We start from the raw sequence: 20,138 nt of genomic DNA, 5'->3' as shown, positions 1-20,138 counted from the left end.
TACAAAGATGCGATGTTGGATGGCTATCAACACAAGAAGACGGCAAAAGAGCAAACATACCAAAGACCAATCACTTATCAGCTCCAAATTCGTCGCGCCGGACAAACCTTCAAAAAGCACAAAGCGATCATCTTCCCCGTAGCATCCGTCACATGACTCCTTACCACAATCCCCAAGGTACTTTTCACAATAACAAGCATCTTCGCAACAGAGGTGAATCCTGATAAATGATCTTACCAATGATGGTAGACTCTCAAGCAACGTAGTCCACTCATAACAGTCAGCCAGTTCAAAGGTAACAAGACCTGCGAAAATGTTATACGGAACCATGGTTCAGCCAAACCTACGCTCGACACCATTGATCTCTGGACACTTTTTATAAGGATCCGTGCATGATTGATTAAAAAATGCATGATGGGAGCTGTTTGCATGTTAAATAATGTATGACGCGCATCCATATGTAGCAGGATGTTGAATCGTACGGCGTCGACCATAGGTTCGGCGGAACCATGGTCCAGAATCACGCCTCTCCAAGACCTGGAGCAGAAAGGCGATTCCGTGGTTTATGTGTGTGTGTGTGGAATACAGTCTCGATGTTCTTAGTTTCAGATGACGTAAAGAATTAGAAAAGACATCGCCAAGGTTGACATACGACTTTTCTATCTCTAACACCTCTAGCGCCTGACAGGTCAAGACATCTAGAGGGTTTTCGCCAAACTCTACACGGCAAAGCTCTAACCTTGTCAGCTGCTGGGATACGACGCTGTTGTTGGATAGCTTCAAAGGCATACGATCAGGACCCGTGATTGCAACTCGAAGGACCGACACTCGCACGAGGCAGCATACAGGACCCAAGATTCAACATAGCAAAGTATCCCATCATGGCAGAGTATCCCAACATAATCATCATCCCTAAAGCAAGTCATATCACATTCACGAAGAGGTGAGCTTTGATCACGGCACTCGAGCAGCTTGCTAACAAAATTGTTGAGGGCCTTGGCACTTTCGAGCGAATGAGGCAAGATCAGGGTTGGCATGGACTTCCAGAGGTTGCCCCAGCGGCGCGCGAGCACGGACGTCCTCGCGACATCCCGCGGTGGAATGAACGAGCAGCAGCAGCTCGAGCAGACCTTCCGGGAGATCCTCGAAGCAGTCCTTGCCGCCAGCCACATACACGTTCTTGCTGCCAGCCATTCCGTCGAACAGGTGGCTCGCGCGGCAGCTGCCGACGCGATGGACACGGTCTGCGCAAAGATCATCGTCATCGGCCAGGAGCAAAGGATGGACAAGAACCAAGTACCTTTATAAGTCGCCGCGCAGAATGCCTGAGTGCTCCCTCTCCTCGACGGCGCACCGTGGCCAGTGGGTTTGCTCTCAAGCACTGGATCACCTGTCCGAGCACTATATCATCACAGACGCCACATGCCCCCACGGAACGATCCACGTGCACGCGGTGTCCTCCATGAACGCGGGGCCTCGAGCAACGGAGACGAGCGGATCGGAACTTCGGAAGAGGAGGCGAGCAAGGGAATTTTTCTCCACCAGTCTGCCGAAAACTGCAGTCCGCGTCACACCACCGCGGCGGCCCACGTAAGAAACAGAACCCAGCCCGTCACCGGGAACAGAGAGACCCCCGTCACAATTCCAACCTACCTACCACGGTCCATCTTTCTTCATTTTCCTTTTCCTTCAAACAATATACCTTTGCATTATACTCCATACAGAACACGGTGAATGTATAGACAATTTTCAAATATGTGCGCAGTTTTCATTTGCGAACACAATGTGTGCATTTTTTAAGAAAATTGCAGGAAGACTTTCTAAATTACAAGAATATCAATTTTTTAATTATACAAGGATTGTTTGAAGGACAGGGTCACTTTTAAGAATTACGATTACACACACACTTTTTAAAATTCATAAATATCCTGAACCTGGACATTCTTAAAATAAATGAACACTTTTATGAAATAGATCAATATTTGTAAATAAAAAATCTCCTAAAAAACACGAATAGGTTTTGAAATGATATTAATGTTTTAATGAGTAAACCCTTTTAAAAATTATATGAACTTTTTAAAAGGTGTAATTATATTTTTCAATTACAAAAAATCTTTTTAAACAAAGGTAAACATTTTTTACATTTATTTTTTTAGAAAAATATTGGAATGTATATGTTGTTTTTTTAGAAAATATATTTCGTTTTCTAGATGTAAAAAACAGTGTACCTGTAAAGTGGTAAGCCCGTTAGGAGGTCCTTCAGTCGAGGTGCATGCTCTGGGCCACTACCAGCGACACATAATCACGTATGTCAATTGTTATAGACTTTCCCAAGCACATGCACATTGATTCTTAAAAGCCTATGTGTGCAGGTGAAAAAAATAAATTAATCTGCTTATGTGATTTTAGGATTTCCATTACATATGTGTTGGGAAGGGGGGGGGAGGGGGAGGTGGCAAGACAACAAAAATATTACACCGACAATAAGAAGATCTACACTGAGTTTCAAGGACGGATTTGGACATTGGTTGGCAGCAACGTCTGCATCCAAGGAGCTTCTTTTAGGGGTGCCATTGAAACAACTTTGCGGTGACGTCCTAGCAATAATATCTAGCTACAAATGTTTGGGGCGATGTTCCTAGGAAATGGAGTAGTTTGCTGGTATTGGTAGAGTTTTGGTATAATACCAGCTATCACTCAGCTTTGGGCATGTCTACGTTCAAGGTCCTATATGGGCATGAGCCACAATGCTTGGGAATTGACAGTTCTGATGTGTGCTTTGTTCCAGAGTTCCAAGAGTGGCTTCAAGAATGCATCAATATGTTAGAACTCCCCCAGTTCCAGTTACAACGTTGCTTGGCGTCGCATGAAATTTCAAGCTGACAAACATCACACTAAGCGCTTCTTTTCAAGGGGTGACATGTTCTTCCTTAAGCTACAACCATATATCCAACTGCCGTTGGTAAAGCGCCGCAATCATCAACTTTCACTCCGCTACTTTCGGCCCTGATAAAGTGGTCTAGTGCATCACATAAAAAACGCACCTCGTAAGACATCATTTGTTCACCATGTCTTTCATGTGTCATTGATATCTAGTGTGCTTCCCGCTCTTAATGACATTTGGCTTTCCCGCGGAGGTTCTTGACCGCAACTGGCATCACACCAATAACACAACGTATTGCTCAAGTCCTTAATCAGATTCATGGGAAGGAGAAGATGATATCTGCCGGTGCTTTTCGACGGCGGCGACTTGGGAATAAGTTGGCTTTCGCCTTTCAAGGTAGGAGGGGTGTTAGGACCTCTACTACTTCCACTACCACATCGGTTGCGTCCATCCTATCAGGCCCAGCTGCATCCACGGCAAAACCAAGGCACAAGAGAGCAAGCCAACACAACACAAGGACTACAAGGGACGCTTAGGTCAACTAAGGTGTCATACTGTAGGATTGAAAGTATGTCTAGAGGGGGGATGGTTAGACTACTTGACCAAATAAAAACTTATTCTTTTCTCAATTTTAGATGTACGCAAGTTTTAGAAATTGTACCAAGTCAAGTACACCCAACACATGCAAGTCTAAGAGTTGTGCAGCGGAAAGTAAAGACTTTGCATATGAATGTAAAGGAGAGATCGGAGATTTCAAACGCAATCAAGACACGACGATTTTTGTCGTGGTTCCAGTAGGTGATGCTATCGTACATCCACGTTGATGGAGACTTCAACCCACGGAGGGTAATGGTTGCGCGAGTCCACGGATGGCTCCACCCATGAAGGGTCCACGAAGAAGCAACCTTGTCTATTTCATCATGGCCTGCGCCCACGAAGGACTAGTCTCACTCGGATAGATCTTCACGAAGTAGGCGATCTCCTTGCCATTACAAACTCCTTGGGTTCAACTCCACAATCTCTAATCTCTAGGAGGCTTCCAAGTGACACATAACCAGTCTAGGAGACATAACTCTTTAAAAGGTAATAAATGGTGTTGTTGATGATGAACTCCTTGCTCTTTGTGTTTCAAATGATAGTCTTCAAAACACTCAAACACTCTCTCAAAGATTTGGCTTTGGTGGATGGGAGGAATGAATGGAAAGCAATTTGGAAAAAGCTAGAAATCAAGGTTCGAATGGTTTGGATTGGAATCTCTTGATCTCAGCACATAACTAGGTGGTTCTCTTCTCATAAAATGAGTAGTGAAAGTTGTGGTTCGTTCTAATGGCTCACTCTCTCTGAGTAGATGGTGGTGGAGGGGGATAAATAGACAACATAAAAAATCCAACCGTTGCAAGTCTTTGACCCAACTCGGTGAAACCGACATGAAAATCTCGGTGAGACCGACTAGTGCAAAAGACTTGAACGTTAGGCTTTTCTGTGAGACCGAACAGAACATCTCGGTGGGACCGAAGTGCAATTACTAGGGCAAGACCTTGTTTCGGAAATTCTGATCGGTTTATCTTGGTGGTTCCGAAATGAAGCAACTTCATCACGGAAACTTGGTCAGGTCATCTCGGTGAGACTGGGATCCATTTCGACTGTACCGAAGTGTTAAGGTTTGGCGTGTAGCAATGTATGGTTCATGTCGGTGGGTCCAGATGGGAGTGTTTCGGTGGGACCGAGATGGATATTTCGGGTTTTGGATAGGAGTGAAGTAGAGAAGTAGTTGAGAGTTTTGGAGCAATATCATTAAGCATTTTGAGCAATTGACTCATGATCAAAATCTCATCCCCTTCTGATAGTATTGCCTTTCCAATGGACTCAATGTGATCTTGAATCACTTAACCAAAAATATAGAGTCATGGAGCTTTGCCAATCTCTGTCCTTAGCATTTTGAGGGGTCCACATCCACTAGTCTTTGCCATGCCAATCATTTAACTTCTCTGAAATCTATTATCAATGTGCATTAGATCAATGATTTATATGTTGTTATTAATTATCAAAACCACCCGAGGATTAGTTGCATTTTCAGACAGCGTCCAAGAATATTAGCCGTGCCATAGCTCCTGCGTGGTTCAACCTACGAATCACGATATTGGCTTTTCCCTGACCTTCCCTATCGTTCGTCCCTCTTTAAACATTATTTGTATAGTGAAATATGTATAACAAACAAGGATTTGTATAAAATGAGAGTTGAATTGCCAATGGGTTTTAAGAGCATCTCCCACAACAGTCGCTGCAACCCACCTCTCCCTAACCACCGCCTGCGCGATTTCAGCGTTGAATGTTGCTATTTTATAGCAATTGTTGGAGCAGTGGTGCCCTATTTTAGGGCTACTGTTGGAGATGAACATTTTCTGATTGCCCTAAAAACACTTTGTGATGCCTTCAATTTTACTCAAAGCAATTTTTTTGCGCTATTATAGGGCTGTTGTTGGAGATGCTTGAACACAACGTTTGTGTCACTCTTTTTTTTTTTGTAACTATGATGATAGTCCAAGTACCCGAACACTTCTAGCTTGGGGGCATTGCCAATCTTGATCCCGGTCCACAGGACACTGGCAGGGTTGAGAGATCCCCGGACCTTGTACATGATGAATCGTTCGAGACGCTAGGTGTCCACCACGACGATGTTCTCCATCACGGAATCGCAGATCTGCACGCACCAGAGGCTCTGGCCGATGAGATGGAGCCCCAGGTGATAGGCGTACAGTTTGCGGGAACACACCCGATAGCACACGACGAACACGTATGCACCAAATATCTCGCCACCGCCAGGTAAGGCAAGGGTAGCACTCATCGCCGGCGGGGATAGACATTCCTTATTCCAACCGGAGACGGCGAGAGATGCTTGGCCACAATCTAGGCTGCAAAAGCAGAAAGGTTGGGCACGCGTTGGGCCAGGAGGCAAGATATCTCGAGCAAGGTCATTCACGCCGAGGACGGGACGACGATGATATCCCGTTGATTCTTCCGTGCATCGCTCATCGCCGGCCGGCGGTGACAGATATTTTTTTATTCCGACCGGAGACGGTGAGAGATAGATACCTGGCTACGACCATAGGTTGCAAAAAAGTTGGGCACGCGTTGGGCCGGGAACGGGGCGACGATGATGTCGGTCTCGTTGATTCTTCCGTGCGTCGCCCGACGGACCGGTGTGGTTGATTCTTCCGTGCACGCAAAAAGGCTGGACAGCTCCGGGCCGGTCGATGAGGCGAGCGGCCCAGCGCAGGCGACGCCGACGCATGCCCACCACCCCGGCGCGGCAGGCAGGCAAGGCACATCGGGGCCGACCAGGCCAGTCGCGCCCGGGACCGCCCAAGTTGCGCGCCATGCCAGAGCATAACAGGAGGACCGAAGCCAAGACAAATCCCAGCCTCGGCTGTCGCCCCGGATCTTCTTGGGACAGAGTGGCGTCGTCGTCGACGATGGATCGACGCGATAAAAATACAGGCGCCACCGCCCACTTGTTGCAGCAGCCAAGTTGAGCGAGCCCCACGTCTCTCAGTCCGTCGGCCAGTTGCTGTATTCTCGGACTTGCCGACATACGGGCAGCCTCATGTCGGCCCCTTAAAGTAAAGTAGTAATAGCCCCCTCGTCGATCGCTTTAATGCCGAGATACGACCGGTGGTGGTACCGCTGCACCACGCCACCGGCTCAGTACACGTACTAGTACGTACGAACCAGTGTTATCGAGCTATTATTAGATACATTTAATTATGATGAGATGAGACAATGATATGATAGTAGAAAACCGGTGGGATTCGGGCGCTTGCAGGTTCTAGTAAGTAGATGAGACGATGATATGATAGTAGCATGCATTGTTGGACGCCGATCTCTTAATTATGCTTCACGGTGTCGGCATGCGGTCTGCACATGCACGCCGCCCTCGGCGCTCACCTTCCCGAGCCCGAGCCTCCGGGCGCCTCCACGTGAGCCGCGACGGGATCCGCGCGACGCACGCCGGCGGCACATGTCGTGCAACACGGGCGCGATCTCCGTCTGTGCGTACGTGCAATAACTCGTACTGGCATACTAGACACAAGCAAAAGGGTGAATTTGTCACGGAATGCACGGGATGGCGAGTTACCATTGCCATCGCCGCGTCGCCTTGTCGACCGGGAGGCTGGGAAGAACAGCGACGTGGCCGGCCGCGCCGCGCGGGTCGCCACCAGGCCCAGTTGCGTTGCATGCACATCCACATGAGTCGCCGTCACGGGGCCGGGTCGACGGATGGACCCGGTGCGGCGTACGCACGCGGCCAGCGCTGAAGGCGGCTGTGTAGCGGCGGCGTGCACGCTGCGACCAGGCCAGCAATGCCCAGCCTCGCACACCGCTGAACCGAACCGGTGTCGACCAAGTGGCTCGCCGCACCGCCAAAAGGGCGACCGGACCCGAACCCCACCCCGCCGCTGCGAGTACAAAAGGGCCGCAAAGCCCAAGCACCATCGTATCACCCCAGCCCCACCCCCACACTCCCCCGGCGCTCTCACTCTCCCCTCGCCGCCTCCCCTCCACCAGAGCTAGCAGAGGAGGGCTCTCCGGACTCTAGCCGGGCGCCATGAAGCGGACCAGGGCGCAGAACCCCAAGGCCCAGGACCCGGAGCCGCAGGACCCCGCCGCCGCCGGGAGCAACCCCAACCCCAACCCGAAGCCGCAGCCGCAGCGCCGCGCGAAGCAGCCCCGGCAGCCCAAGGCGGCGGCGACGGCGGGCAAGAAGACGGCCGCGGCGCGCGAGGCCGCCGCGGTGACAGCGACCGCTGCCGCTGCTGCTGCTGCCACCTCCGCCGTCGTCTCCCCCCCAGCGGAGATGGCGCCCGTCGTGCCCGACGTGTGCGTCGGCGCAGGCGCAGGAGGAGGAGGGGAGGTGGCGTGCGGCCTGCCGGCGGAGTGGGACGAGATGGACGGGTCGCCGTGGTGGACGTTCGGGGTGGAGGAGGAGAAGCTGCTGGGGTGGTTCCCGTTCGTGGAGGAGGACTTCCTGTCCGTCGGCGGCGTCGGCCCCGCCGCCGCCGAGCCCTCGGTCTTCGACGACGACATCTGGCGGATCCACCAGATCTACGAGATCCCCAGCTACGCCGCCAAGTGAAGCGAAGCGACGGACGTCGCAAAATGCGGGCGGGCGGCATTCGGCGTGCAGGCCTTCCGCTTCGAGAGAGAAATTAGATAGGAGCTGCTACCACTACTAGTGCTTTTGCGGTACAGGAACGGGGAACGGACTGATCGAGGAGGCCACTAATCACCTTAGGCGAGCGAGGGAGCAAGCTAGTTAACGCTAAACAAAAAGAGATTTGCAACGGCGATGCAATTTCACGTACCCTACTTGTGTCCCGTGTCTTGATTTGGGCTTTGTTATTGCGCGTTTAGCTTCCATTCTCGTGTGCTTTCTTCGGTAATGTGCCTCGTCAGGGATTAGGACTTGCATTCCATCAGCAACGCACAAACGGGGGCTCCGGGCCTGAGGGTGGCAAACTGTACAGTACAGTGCTGTTGGTTTGATCGCTTCAATGGAACGGGACGATATGCCTGCCTCCGCCTGTTGCCTCCAGAAAGAGACCAAAATTTGGGCGGGCTAGAACGCCAGGTTTGCGCGCGCAAACGAAGCAAGAACGGCGCGGAGAAAGGAAGCGGCGCTCCTGAATTTCTGGAGGTGGAGGTGGAGTGCGTTCCCATGTCAGCAAATGCCAGAGTCGCGTCGTTTCTGTAACTCTGTTTCCGTGAACCACGGCGCGTTCCCATGTCAGCAAATATGTGGCTGAATCGCCTTGCTTGTCTCCGTTTCCGTGGAACCGCGGTTGCACTTCGAAAGAGTATGTAATGTACGTTTAGTTGCAGCATGCGAATGGTTGAAATATAAAACCGCAAAATGCTACTGTCAAGCCCTTTTCTGGTTTTGTACGAATTTTATAGGACATGATTTCTATTTTTTTCTATATAAAGCCCTTTGATTTTGTATAGTGGATTCATGTCTTCCATCACATATCAAAGAGCAAAACATTAGGCCGGACCTAATGATGAAAAAAAACAATAAACCAAGCAACATCTCTTTCCTACAAGAAGTGATGCACATGTCTATCTCATCACCAATAACTTTTTTCTATTTTCCAATGAATTTTCTATCCTACGAACCTAAAATTTTGAAAAACTTGGTGACGACAAAACATTTTTAGGGTAGAGGAGAGATGGTTTTGGGGCATCCGGCTCTTGCTGCTTTAACACATGATGTGAAAGTGGTGCCAATTTTTTTTTAAACTGAAGCATGATTCATTCCATGCATCTAAATTTCAAATAGACAATTAAACGTTTTTTTTTGAAATGGACAATTAAACGTTACTATGATGCATCATGAAACTACCACTCATTTTTTGCAGTAGACCGTCACGAGGGAAGATGTCTTTGCATGCGCACGGTACCCATCAAAGTTGTCGTCGTGATCACCCCTCAGCCGGAGGGGCTTGCCATGTGGTCGTTGTCGGTAGACGACTTCACCTCCTTCTCCTCCTCGTCGCATCAACCGCCCCATCGAGTTGGTCGAACAACTCATCGACCTCGGCCTTGATCTTGTGACAACGCTCCTCATTCTCCTTGTGCGTCATGTCCTTGGCGAGGAATGCAACCTCCGCCGTCACGAGGCCCGGATTGGCCTCGATAAACTTTTGCATGTACATTGCATCCTAGCCCCGGCGGGGCGCGACACAACAGCCAGGCGGTTCACCTATTCTTACGCATGAAAAATGATTTATATAGGAGGGGCGATGAACTGAGCCTCATCGACCGATTCCAACTCCGGGAAGTTCATCTCGGTCTGGCTCCAGCCATACCTCCAAGATACCGCGTAACCATCGTGGCGGCATCTCCCCGACGCACCATAGCAAGAGCCCAACAAAAGATGCTCTCAGTTGGATTGGACATCGTGCTATTTGCTAGTAGTCAAATTCACCCAATGTACACATGTCGTAAGCAATTTAAATAATTAAAAAGAAAATCCAAAGTACGTAGATGTTAGTCCCTCCGTTTTGAAATAGACGACTCAATTTTGTACAAAGTTGAGTCATCTATTTTGAAATCGAGGGAGTACATGACTTCCGCGCAATTCGTGTCAGTAAGGATAGATTTTGATGTGTTCATTGGAGTAGCTTTCCCGCGCAAAATACAATGCCTTGTTGCTGCAGACTGTAGCCCGTACTCGCGCGGTGCACGGCCGACGGGTCATGTGCGCGCGCACGTACAGAGCAAGCAAGCAAAGCTTGGTTGGCAACCTCCCGCCGTCCCGACTCGCCGTACTAGAATCAATTGGAGCTCTACATCGGATCCTTGGCCGATTGACGCATCGCTGTGCCTGCGCTGTTCCCGTCCGAGCAGACGCAAGGTCGCCAGGGCAGGATCGGTCGACCCACCCTCCCACCGAAAAGTCAGCCGCTCCCGATCGCCACCGCCGTACGCACGCACCGGCGCACCCCGATCCCGAGCCCAGCCCAGCACAGCACTATCTTCTCCAAAACCTAAACCGATCGCCATTGTTGTGTTCGCTTAACCAAACCGCAACTGCACGTGGCCAAGGAAGGAAAGGCGTGGAGCAGCAGCACGTAGACGGACAAACAGCGACCGAGGCACACCTCGCTCGCTTTTTTTGTGAGCCCCGCCCGCCTGTCCTCCCCGGGACACGGGAGGCGGCCCGTTGCCAGAGCGCGCCGACATGGGCAGGGAGAGGGACGTGTCATGTGCGCGCGCTGGCTACTTACCGGCTAGCTAGGTGACCGGTCGGTGTCCGCCAATCTCCTCGACCCGACCCGTGCTGTGCCATGCTTTGCTGTGCTGCCGCTGCGTCGTAGTCATGGGTACGGTGCTCCGCTCGCTCGCATGTTGGTTGCCGCCGGCACGCGCGCGCGGTCGCAATCACCGCCAAATCTCTCGCCACTTTGCCTTTACCTCTACTAGCTCCTAGTACTACTAGTACAGCTCGACTCTGCCAGCTGATACCTTGACCATCATCGTCATTATTAAACTAACAACACCAGACTGGCGCGGCTCGGCGGCCGGGAGTTAAAGCTGACCGATCTACTCCTTAGGCCTTTGTAGGAATTTCATAAAAAATCTAGAGAATAGGATTTTTAGAGGATTTTTTCCCTTTAGAGCTCTTTGGTTCATAGGAATGGATTCCTATTTCTACATACGATTGGTTCCTATCCTCCACATTTCATAGAAAAATAAAAAAAAGCCTATACTTAATGGAAAAATTCCTTTGATGTCAACCAAATGACATCTTATTTTCTATTCCTACTCATAGAATTTGAGATACATGTCATCTCATTTCATACAAGATTCCTATTCCTATAATAATCCTATCCTATGAATCAAAAGAGGCCTTATCATTTGCTCGGGTTCCGGCATTAGCTGTTCGGCAATGATCACGAGCCCAAAATTATTTCGGCGCAGATCGCGCCCCTTTTCGTCCTATCTTTATATTTACAAAACAACTAATCCTAGTCGGCAGGAACTGTCGACCGCGGCGGCTAAAGTGTGGCACGGCGGCATACACATGCCTGCGCTACATGCACGCGCCCGCAATGCACAAACAAACCATTGTTAATTCGGCACCACTGTTACTGCCGTGCACGCCATAGCCGTGGTGATCGTAAAGAGGCTGGCATAGGTCGCAGTAGCAGTAGCGCCACCACGGGATTGCGATGGCGACCATCCATGCTCCGGCGCCGGCACCGATCACATCACATCGCGCTCTTCACGAGCACGCACCGTACGTACGCACAGGAGAAATGCAACTTCGTTTTCCCGGGGCGCGAGTTAAAGCGGTCAGTGTCTTGAACGCGACGCCTGCCCGCGCCGGACCACGACGGCACGACGTTAACGGGAGTGCTAGCCGTGGTACCGTATTCATTTCCGCGCGGGATCTCGGTGTCGGCAGGGACGTGTACGTACCACGTACGCCCGCCGGAGGCCACTCAGGCCAACCCCACCGCGTGACCTTCGGCCCCGTCCGCTTGCGGTAAACGGATAAACGATGCGGTCCAACGCGTGACGACCCGAAACCCTCTGGTCTGTTTTGTGTCCGGATCAAACCATTTTAAGCGCATTTTTTTGTCGGGTTTATGTCGCCAGGGACAACGAACGGACACGCCGCTTGTCAGCGTCCGGCCGCGTGGCGGGGCGGCAACTTACCTCTCGCCCGCCAACATCAATGCGCAGGGGTGGCCGACCTCACCTGTCATCGGCCCAGTGAAAGGTCGTCGTCCTTTTTAAATGGGAAACCCGTGGACCGGTCGTCATTCACACTGCTCCACTCCATCCCGCGACCTCCTCGAAACCCCACCGCGCTAAACCATAGCCCTCCCTTGTCGAGCTCACCGACCGGCCACCTCGAAGTCATGGGCTTCTGGAACCGCAGGGGGAACCACGACCGCGAGGCCGGCTCCTTGTCGCGGGCCGCGCCGGCTCCGCGAAGAAGAAGGCCGCATCACCACCATGCTGGGCCCCCACGTCGCCCGTTTTCTCCATCGCACCCATGTCTGCCGGCGAGCGTGACCGGCACTACATCCGTGCGTCGGTGTGCCGCCGTTATTTGGAGATGAGGACGCCGCTCCTGTGGAGCGACATACACCTTCCCAACGGATGGCACCTTAGCGTCGACCGTGTGCTGATCCCGTCGGTCCTGGCGACCGGCCATGCACGCCGTCAAGAGATCGAGCGCCGCCGCCGCCTCCTCCCCAACGACCTGTACTACAACGACAGGTACGCCCCGGACTCCTCCCTCTGGGATACCTGGCTCAGGGACGAGGACGACGCGCGACATGCCTCCTTCTTCGCCGGCACGACGTCTGGGCCGCGGCGGCCACGTCGGGAGCGCGCAACGCCTGCTCCCCAGGAGCGCGGGCGTAGGCTGGTGCGCGGCCTCACACCCGCGCCCTCGCCGGCGCCTTCGCCGTCCCCACCACCACCTCCTTGCATGACAGCGGAGGAGGAGGGCCGTCTCATGGCGCGTGTCATGGAGGACTCCATGTACACGCACGATGAGCGGCAATTGGAGGTCCTGGATGAGATGATGGCCCGCTCCGCCGCCGGCAAGGTAGCCATCCTCGAGAAGGAGGTGATGGAGGAGGAGCCGGTGGCCGCGTTTCACCCGGGTCTGCTAGGCTAGTGGTGGGGCTGGTCCTGCACTGCACCGTAGATGGCCGCCGCCGTGGGCGTGAACTGGTGCGCCACTCCGCCGCAGTCACCGGAGTGGGAGGCGTCGCCACAGGAGGAGGTCGTGCAGGCACCTCCTGCCGTCCAGCCCGCCCCCGTCTACCACGCACCGCCGGCCCACTTCTGGACGCCGTCGGCCTACGTGGACCTCGTCAGCGACGACGACTACGCCGGCGGGCACTGAAGACGGTGACGGCGACGGCATCGACGGACAAAGGAAGGAGCGCGCTGGCGGCGGCCGTTTTTTATTTAATTTTTTATGTTTAATTATGTCAAGTTGGACGTGAAACTGGGCCATTTTGTGGCCGTGGACCCTAAGTAAGTTTTATGTTTATTAAATTACGATTATTTATTTATTTTAGTCATTTTATTTACTTTTTTTATTTTTTTAAATCATGTCCAACACGGACGTGATTTAAGATGCGGTCGCACGCACGACCCAACGGACAAGACCGGACGCGGGTGAACCCTTCACCGCTCCAAAGAAATAAAATCCAGCCAAAACCGAAGGTCCGTTTGAGGTCGCGGTGGAGATGACCTCACGAGTCCGGCGCCCGTGCCGGAACAAGGAGCTGCATTGATGGTATATGCACGTCGTTCTCTTGCACGGAGCCGTCGGCGTCAGAAAAGGAAACAGCCTGTTGGTATATGCGCGCCGACGGCAACCGGCGCGGGAATGGGACGGCGGTGGTGGTCCATGGCGCGCCGACGGCAACCGGCGTGGTGGTGGCGGTCCATGCCGACGGCGACGGAGGGATTTGGCTTTGTCGTCGTGCCGCACGGGGGTGGCTGGCGCGCAACTGTCCGGCGTGGACGGGCGACGGGCGGCGACAAGGCCCAGTTGGGCGTGACCGCCAAAGTTTCGGGTGGCTGGCGCGGCGGACCACTGTTGGAGAGGATCGCGCGGCCGGGTTCACGTGATGCACGGCACGGACGGACGGCGCGGCGCGTCGTGTCGTGTCCTCCGTGCGTATCAATGGCGGCAACTCGTCGGCAGGATGGGAGGGGTCGGCCCGGCCGGTCTGGTCACCACCTGCGGTGCTGGGTTGGGGTTGGCGCCCTCTCTCGACTCGCCTGGTCGATGTCGACGGGTCGTCCAACTGGCGGTGCCAGACTGCGCAGCCCATGCTGCCCCCGGCCTGTCCGTCCCGCTAGTGGGCACGTCCGTCCGTGCGCCGCGATCGGCGGAACATGCACGCAGTGGGGTACCAGTAGTACTTGTACAGTGGCGCGCACCGATCAGTTGGGATCCTGGCTGACAGAGGCCTGCGCCGCGCACCGTCGGCACGCCTGACCGAGACGACAGATCACGCCCAGAGAAAATGCCACATGCTGCCACTGTAAAAATAAACTACTCCTACCGAACGTCGTCAGAGCTGTAGCCCGAGCCTTCTGGTCAAAACTGCAGAGTACTGTACTGCACCGCCTTGAAAACACTGCGCCATACCCGTACACACTGACTTTATTATTACTCCAGTAGGAGTACAGTACTGTAGTAACCGAGGGGCGCTTTATTTGTGCAGAGATGCTTTGAAGGCTCGTCGCCGACAGGGGCACCGCCTGCTTTCCGGCCTCGGCCCGCGAGCCGGCACGGCATGGCAGGGCATGGGCGGTGGTCTGACAGGGGAGGCAGGCATGCGACGTGGGGTGCATGCGCGGCCGGCGGGGGCTGCTCGATCGACCTCATTGCGAGCGCTTTCTTTGCCGGACCGAGTTGACGGGCCTTTCCGGTGTCGGCCTTGTGCGTCGTGCGTCGTCGTGCTGGTACAAGCACGGCTGGAATCGGGCCCGTGCTGCTTCTGCATCTCTGCCGCTGCTGCTGCCGCCGGTGCCGCTGCTTCCTCGGATCCGGAAGGGCCGAAGGAAGGACCCACGCTCGTATGATTCAAGAAGAAACGGAGGGAAATGAAAGAGGCACTTTCGCGCCACAAGCCTTCGAGTCACGGCGCAAAACGACTCGAGAACTCTTGCCGAGGCTCTGCGGTCTCGTCTTGCGACGCGGAAGAAGAAGCAAAACGCCCAGTGGCTTCTGGTTCACGGCCGCCTCGCCCCGTCGGCGTCGACCAGCCGTGCGCCTCGTCGGCGGAGTCAGAGCCTCGGGCGCCGGGAAAGGTGGTGGCGACGGGCGGGCGACGGCGGGATCGACTAGGGTGGGTGGCGCGGTGGTCCACGTTTCTCTTGTCTGCCCGCACGCCCGCCGATAACTCGGGGGAGGCGATGTGACGTGGCCGTAGGACTTTTCGTCGATGCCATCTTGGCTCGGGACACCACGTCGTCTACTTCTCGCGCGGGTAGATGGACAGTTTAGCAGAATGTTGTAATTTCGCGAAGATCGAATTCGTGTTGGCTGATTTTGTTTGCGTGAAAATCAAAGTCAAAGACGGTTTTGAAAAACACATTAGGCCCTATAATAATGAAATTAGGGAGTAGGATTCTTTTACTTGTATGCAATTTGTTGTTATCTCTTCCATCTTATATAGTTGCTTTTGTTTTTCTTTTTCCTTTTTAATAATCATGCATTTTCCTATTTCTTTCCTGTGTATTAAAAATGCAACATTTTTTTTAAATATGATAGCATTTTTAAAACCTCAAACACTTTGGAAAATGCGACGAACAATTTTCTAGAAAAGGAACACATTTTCCATTTACACGAACTTTATTCAAATTAAATCTTTATTCTATATGAACATATGAATAATTTTAAAATAGTGTGAGGTTTTAAATCCATATTATTTTAAAAAATAAGTTATGAAGAGCTTTTTAAAAATACATTAGCTTTTCGAAATGTCCAGAAGTTTTTAGAAAATTAAAAAATGTTCTGAAATTACATAACCTTTCTTGAATTACATATACATAATTATTTCATATTGGCCATTTTTTTGGAACACATGATAACATTTTTAAATTACATGAACCAAGTTTCACAACAACGTATGTTCAAAATATGTAAAAACAAAATAAAACATGATAGTGAAAAATATATTGGAAAAATCAAATAAAATAATAAACGAAAATGTGAAAAAACCAAGTACAATAGCGCCACGCTTATTGTACCGGCCCGATCCAATCTATGCGAGTTATGCAATATAGGCTAGGTTTGTGCCTTCGACGGCACAAGTCAGCACCCAATACTCCAATTTAATGTATTTCATATCAATCTTTTTGAGCCGTGCATGTTGCGTCAAACAAAGAGGAGCCTATGATAAAGGGTAAAAATGCAAGCTGTGCGGTAAAGCTCGATATGTTAAAAGCCTATGATCGGGTGGAGTGGCATTATCTCGAAGCAATGTTATCCAGACTAGGCTTCGGGGATAGTTTCATCAGACTTGTCATGAAGTGTGTTACCTTTGTTCGGTTCACGATCAAGGTGAATGGGGAACTCCTACCTTTCTTTGATCGTACGAGGGGTCTTCGTCGGGGTTGCCCATGTCCCCTTACCTCTTCCTCATTTGTGCACAAGGCCTCACAGCCCTCTTAAACAGATATGGGGATGCACAAATTGACAGAGGAGTTAGAGTAAGTATCCATGCACCATGGGTAAATCATCTTTTATTTGCTGACGATAGCCTCATCTTTCTCAGTGCAAATGCCCAAAGTGCAGACAGGCTCAACACGATTCTCCGGATTTATGCCGAGTGCTCGGGCCAAGCGGTTAACCGGGAGAAGAGCTCTATTTTTTTTAGTGCAAATTCAGGACAACCCCTTAGAGAGATCCTCAAAAACACTCTCGGAATTATGGTGGAAGCGTTTTCAGAACGCTATTTGGGGTTGCCTAGTGCCATTGGAAGAATCACAAGCGTCACTTTCAACCATATTGGTGACCGTGTGCGCAACAAAATAGGTGGCTGGTCAGAAAGAAATCTTGCGTGCGCAAGGCGGGAGGTTCTTATAAAATCAGGAGCACAGGCCATTCCAACCTATAGCATGAGCTGTTTTCCGCTGACAAACAAAGTTTGCAAAACTATAACATCTCCGATGGCCAAATATTGGTGGGGCAGTTCCCTCGACAAAAGATCCTTGCATTGTATGTCATGGGACAAACTGACTGTGCCAAAGGCCAAGGGAGGTATGGGTTTTCGGGACCCTGAAGTGTTCAATCTCGCGATGTTGGGCAAGCAGGGCTGGCGACTGCTTACAAACCCGGACTCCCTGTGTGCCCGGGTGTTGAAAGGAAGATATTTCCCACAGACTGACTTCCTTCATGCTACGGCGCCGAGCCGGGCGTCTGCTACGTGGAAGGCGATCGTGGCTGGACGGAGGGCGCTGGAAGAGGGCTTGATCCATAGGGTTGGCGACGGCACCACAATCTCAATATGGACATACCCTTGGATACCAACCACAATATCACTGAAACCTAGTGGCCGCATAGGAAATGCTGCACTCACAAAACTTTCAGAGTTGATCGATGTTTATACAGGAAGGTGGAATGTGGATTTAATCCGTCAAAACTTCACTCGCCCCGACGCGATAGCAATACTGAATATCCCATTGAGGGTGGCGGGCGGAGAAGATACTTTGGCATGGGCTTTGGAAAGGTCAGGACACTATTCTGTCAAATCGGCGTACCGATCTCTCATGACTCGTAACGAGCTTAGTTCTCCAGAGAAAGGGACGGTAACGGAGACATCACTGAATAAAAAACAGTTGTGGACTGTACTTTGGAAGCTCAATGTGTTGCCGAAGATTAGAGTATTTTGGTGGAGAGTTCTTCGGGGGATTCTACCGGACTCCGTGACTCTACACTACAGGCACATCAAAACGATGAGCCGGTGTGATCTTTGTCAGGCTGCAGACGAAGACCTGATGCATGCACCGATGACTTGCACGCATGCAAGCTTGTTTTGGGCGGCGGCTAGTGATCGTTTTGATCTACACCTACCAGCGCCGCACCAAGATTCCTGGGCTCGTGACATCACGCTAGACCAACATCTCTCTGATGATGCACGATGCAAAATCATTACTATCATGCATTCCATTTGGACCTCGAGGAACAAGTGGACACATGATCAGGAGGGGTTCGATCCTGCGATGGCCATGAAGTGGGTGCAGGAGACACTATCCATTCTCGACATGCCAAACCGACGCACTCGGACATCGGGGCAGTGTTGGCGCCCCCTGGATGCGGGATGGATCATCATTAACACTGACGGATCAGTGTTCGACGGCCAGCCAAATGGGGGGGCGGGGGGAGAGGCACGCTCCCATCTTGCTTTCCTAGGAGCTTGGTGCAAACCATTGCCGGGAGTCTCGGACCCCTTCATCGACGAGCTGCTGGCTTTTCGGGAGGGAGTAATTTTTGCTCAGCTCCGAGGCTACTCACATGTGATAATGGAGGTCGATTGTCTTCATTTGGTCGAGCTATGGAACTCGCGAGGCAATTCCAGATCGATTGCATCGCCTATCTTTCGAGAATTATTGGACATAGTGTCGCATTTTATCTCTTTTTCGGTTCGACATGTCAGTAGGGACTTGAATGTGCCGGCCCATCTTTGTGCTCAGCGTGCCTGTACGCTTGATGGGACGGACAGTTGGCTAGCTGTTAGCCCAGATTTCCTCCGAACCAGCCTACGGGCAGATTGTAACCGACTTCTATTATACTAAGAGCCTGTTTGGGACTGCTCTGCTTCTTAAAATTCAGCTCCGCTCCAGAAAACACAAACCAAACGGGGTACCTCTACGCTATGCGGCTTCACGAAAAAACTAGAATCTGAGGCACAACTCCCAGTTTTTTATGAAGCTCTTCAGGGGATGCTCCAAAAAACTCTAAAAGCTGGAGTTGGGTGGAAATTACTCACCACTGCCACCAGTAAGTGGATACCCCTTCGTCCCCCCCCCCTCCCCCCTCGACCAATCAAATAGATCATTTCCACCAAAATTTTCATTCTTGAAGCTGGAACTAGATGGAAGCCAAACATTCTCTTTGGTAGTGCTACAACTTCTGAATGAAACTGTTCCAAAGTGAATTTAGTGGAGCGAAACTGATTTTGGTGAAGCGAAGCAGTCCCAAACAGGCCCTAAATAAAGTCCCAGATTCGATGCAAAAAAAAAAAAGAGGAGCAACGCGCAGGGAAGCCCCGCCTGGGCTGGCCCATTACCACACGCATAGTGTGCACGGCACTGTAGGGCGGTTTTGCTGCCTGGTACGGCCGGTTTACTGTTGCACGGAATACTGCCTGGTTTACTATAATACTGTTTGTTGCCCGGTTTTATTGTTGCACGCGTTTCGAAAATTATGAATTACTTTCTTCTAAAAAGTCAACATTTGTGAAAATCCGAACATCCTTCTAGTTTGTGAACATTTGTTTTTTTTTGAGTTTTTGATCATTTTTTTTGGAAAGCAATATTTTTAGGAGTTCTGAAGATTTTCTGAAAATTGTGAACACAATTTAAAATGTGAACAATTTTAAACTTATTAAAATAGTGAACATTATTTGAAAATCCTAACATTGTTTTTGAAACATAATGATGTTTTTGAAAAGATGGACAGCACCTACGCAAGGTTGGACAGCCCATGAAGCATCTGGATTCCACAGAACGACACATGTATGTTTTAACTATTGAGCGATGTTCTCTAAAAAAAAAACTATTGAGCAATGTACATGCACAACACAGTGAGGAACTTGCGGATTGCATTCGATCCTTTCATCACGTCCGGTCAGAGCAATGCCACACCTACGGGCTTCACGTTGGGTTTGAGGTAGGATTTTTCGGTTGGACGAAATTAGGCGAAGGGGTCCACCCAGTGTAGTGGAATTCAGGGGGACGGAGAGATTAGTAAGGAATGTTTGACAGCGAGTTTGAAGATCACCCGTAGGTGTAGCATTTTCCCGTCTAGTCGTGTGCTCTTTTCATGTCCGAGAAGAGCACGAGTCAAGCCGATATGACAGCGCATACGCACGGTCGACGCAGAACACACGCAAGAAAGTGAAAGGCGACGATTCCACTAGTAATTAGAAAAGAAAAGACCAAAGGAAAGGTTAAAAAGTAGAGAAAAGAAAGGGTGTCCTCT

The 20,138-nt window shown here is 51.2% G+C and overlaps 1 protein-coding gene across 1 annotated transcript; it reads left to right on the top strand.

Annotated features, from left to right (window-relative positions):
- The first annotated feature begins 7,367 nt into the window (after window positions 1-7,367).
- On the top strand, window positions 7,368-8,246 carry LOC125547701. Its single transcript, XM_048711501.1, has one exon. The coding sequence runs from the start codon at window positions 7,491-7,493 to the stop codon at window positions 8,016-8,018; it is 528 nt and encodes a 175-aa protein (XP_048567458.1). The 5' UTR covers window positions 7,368-7,490; the 3' UTR covers window positions 8,019-8,246.
- Window positions 8,247-20,138: the final 11,892 nt, after the last annotated feature.

This window comes from Triticum urartu, chromosome 3, assembly GCF_003073215.2.
Source record: "Triticum urartu cultivar G1812 chromosome 3, Tu2.1, whole genome shotgun sequence".
Taxonomy (NCBI): domain Eukaryota; kingdom Viridiplantae; phylum Streptophyta; class Magnoliopsida; order Poales; family Poaceae; genus Triticum; species Triticum urartu.
This window is presented reverse-complemented; position numbering and strand designations above follow the sequence as displayed.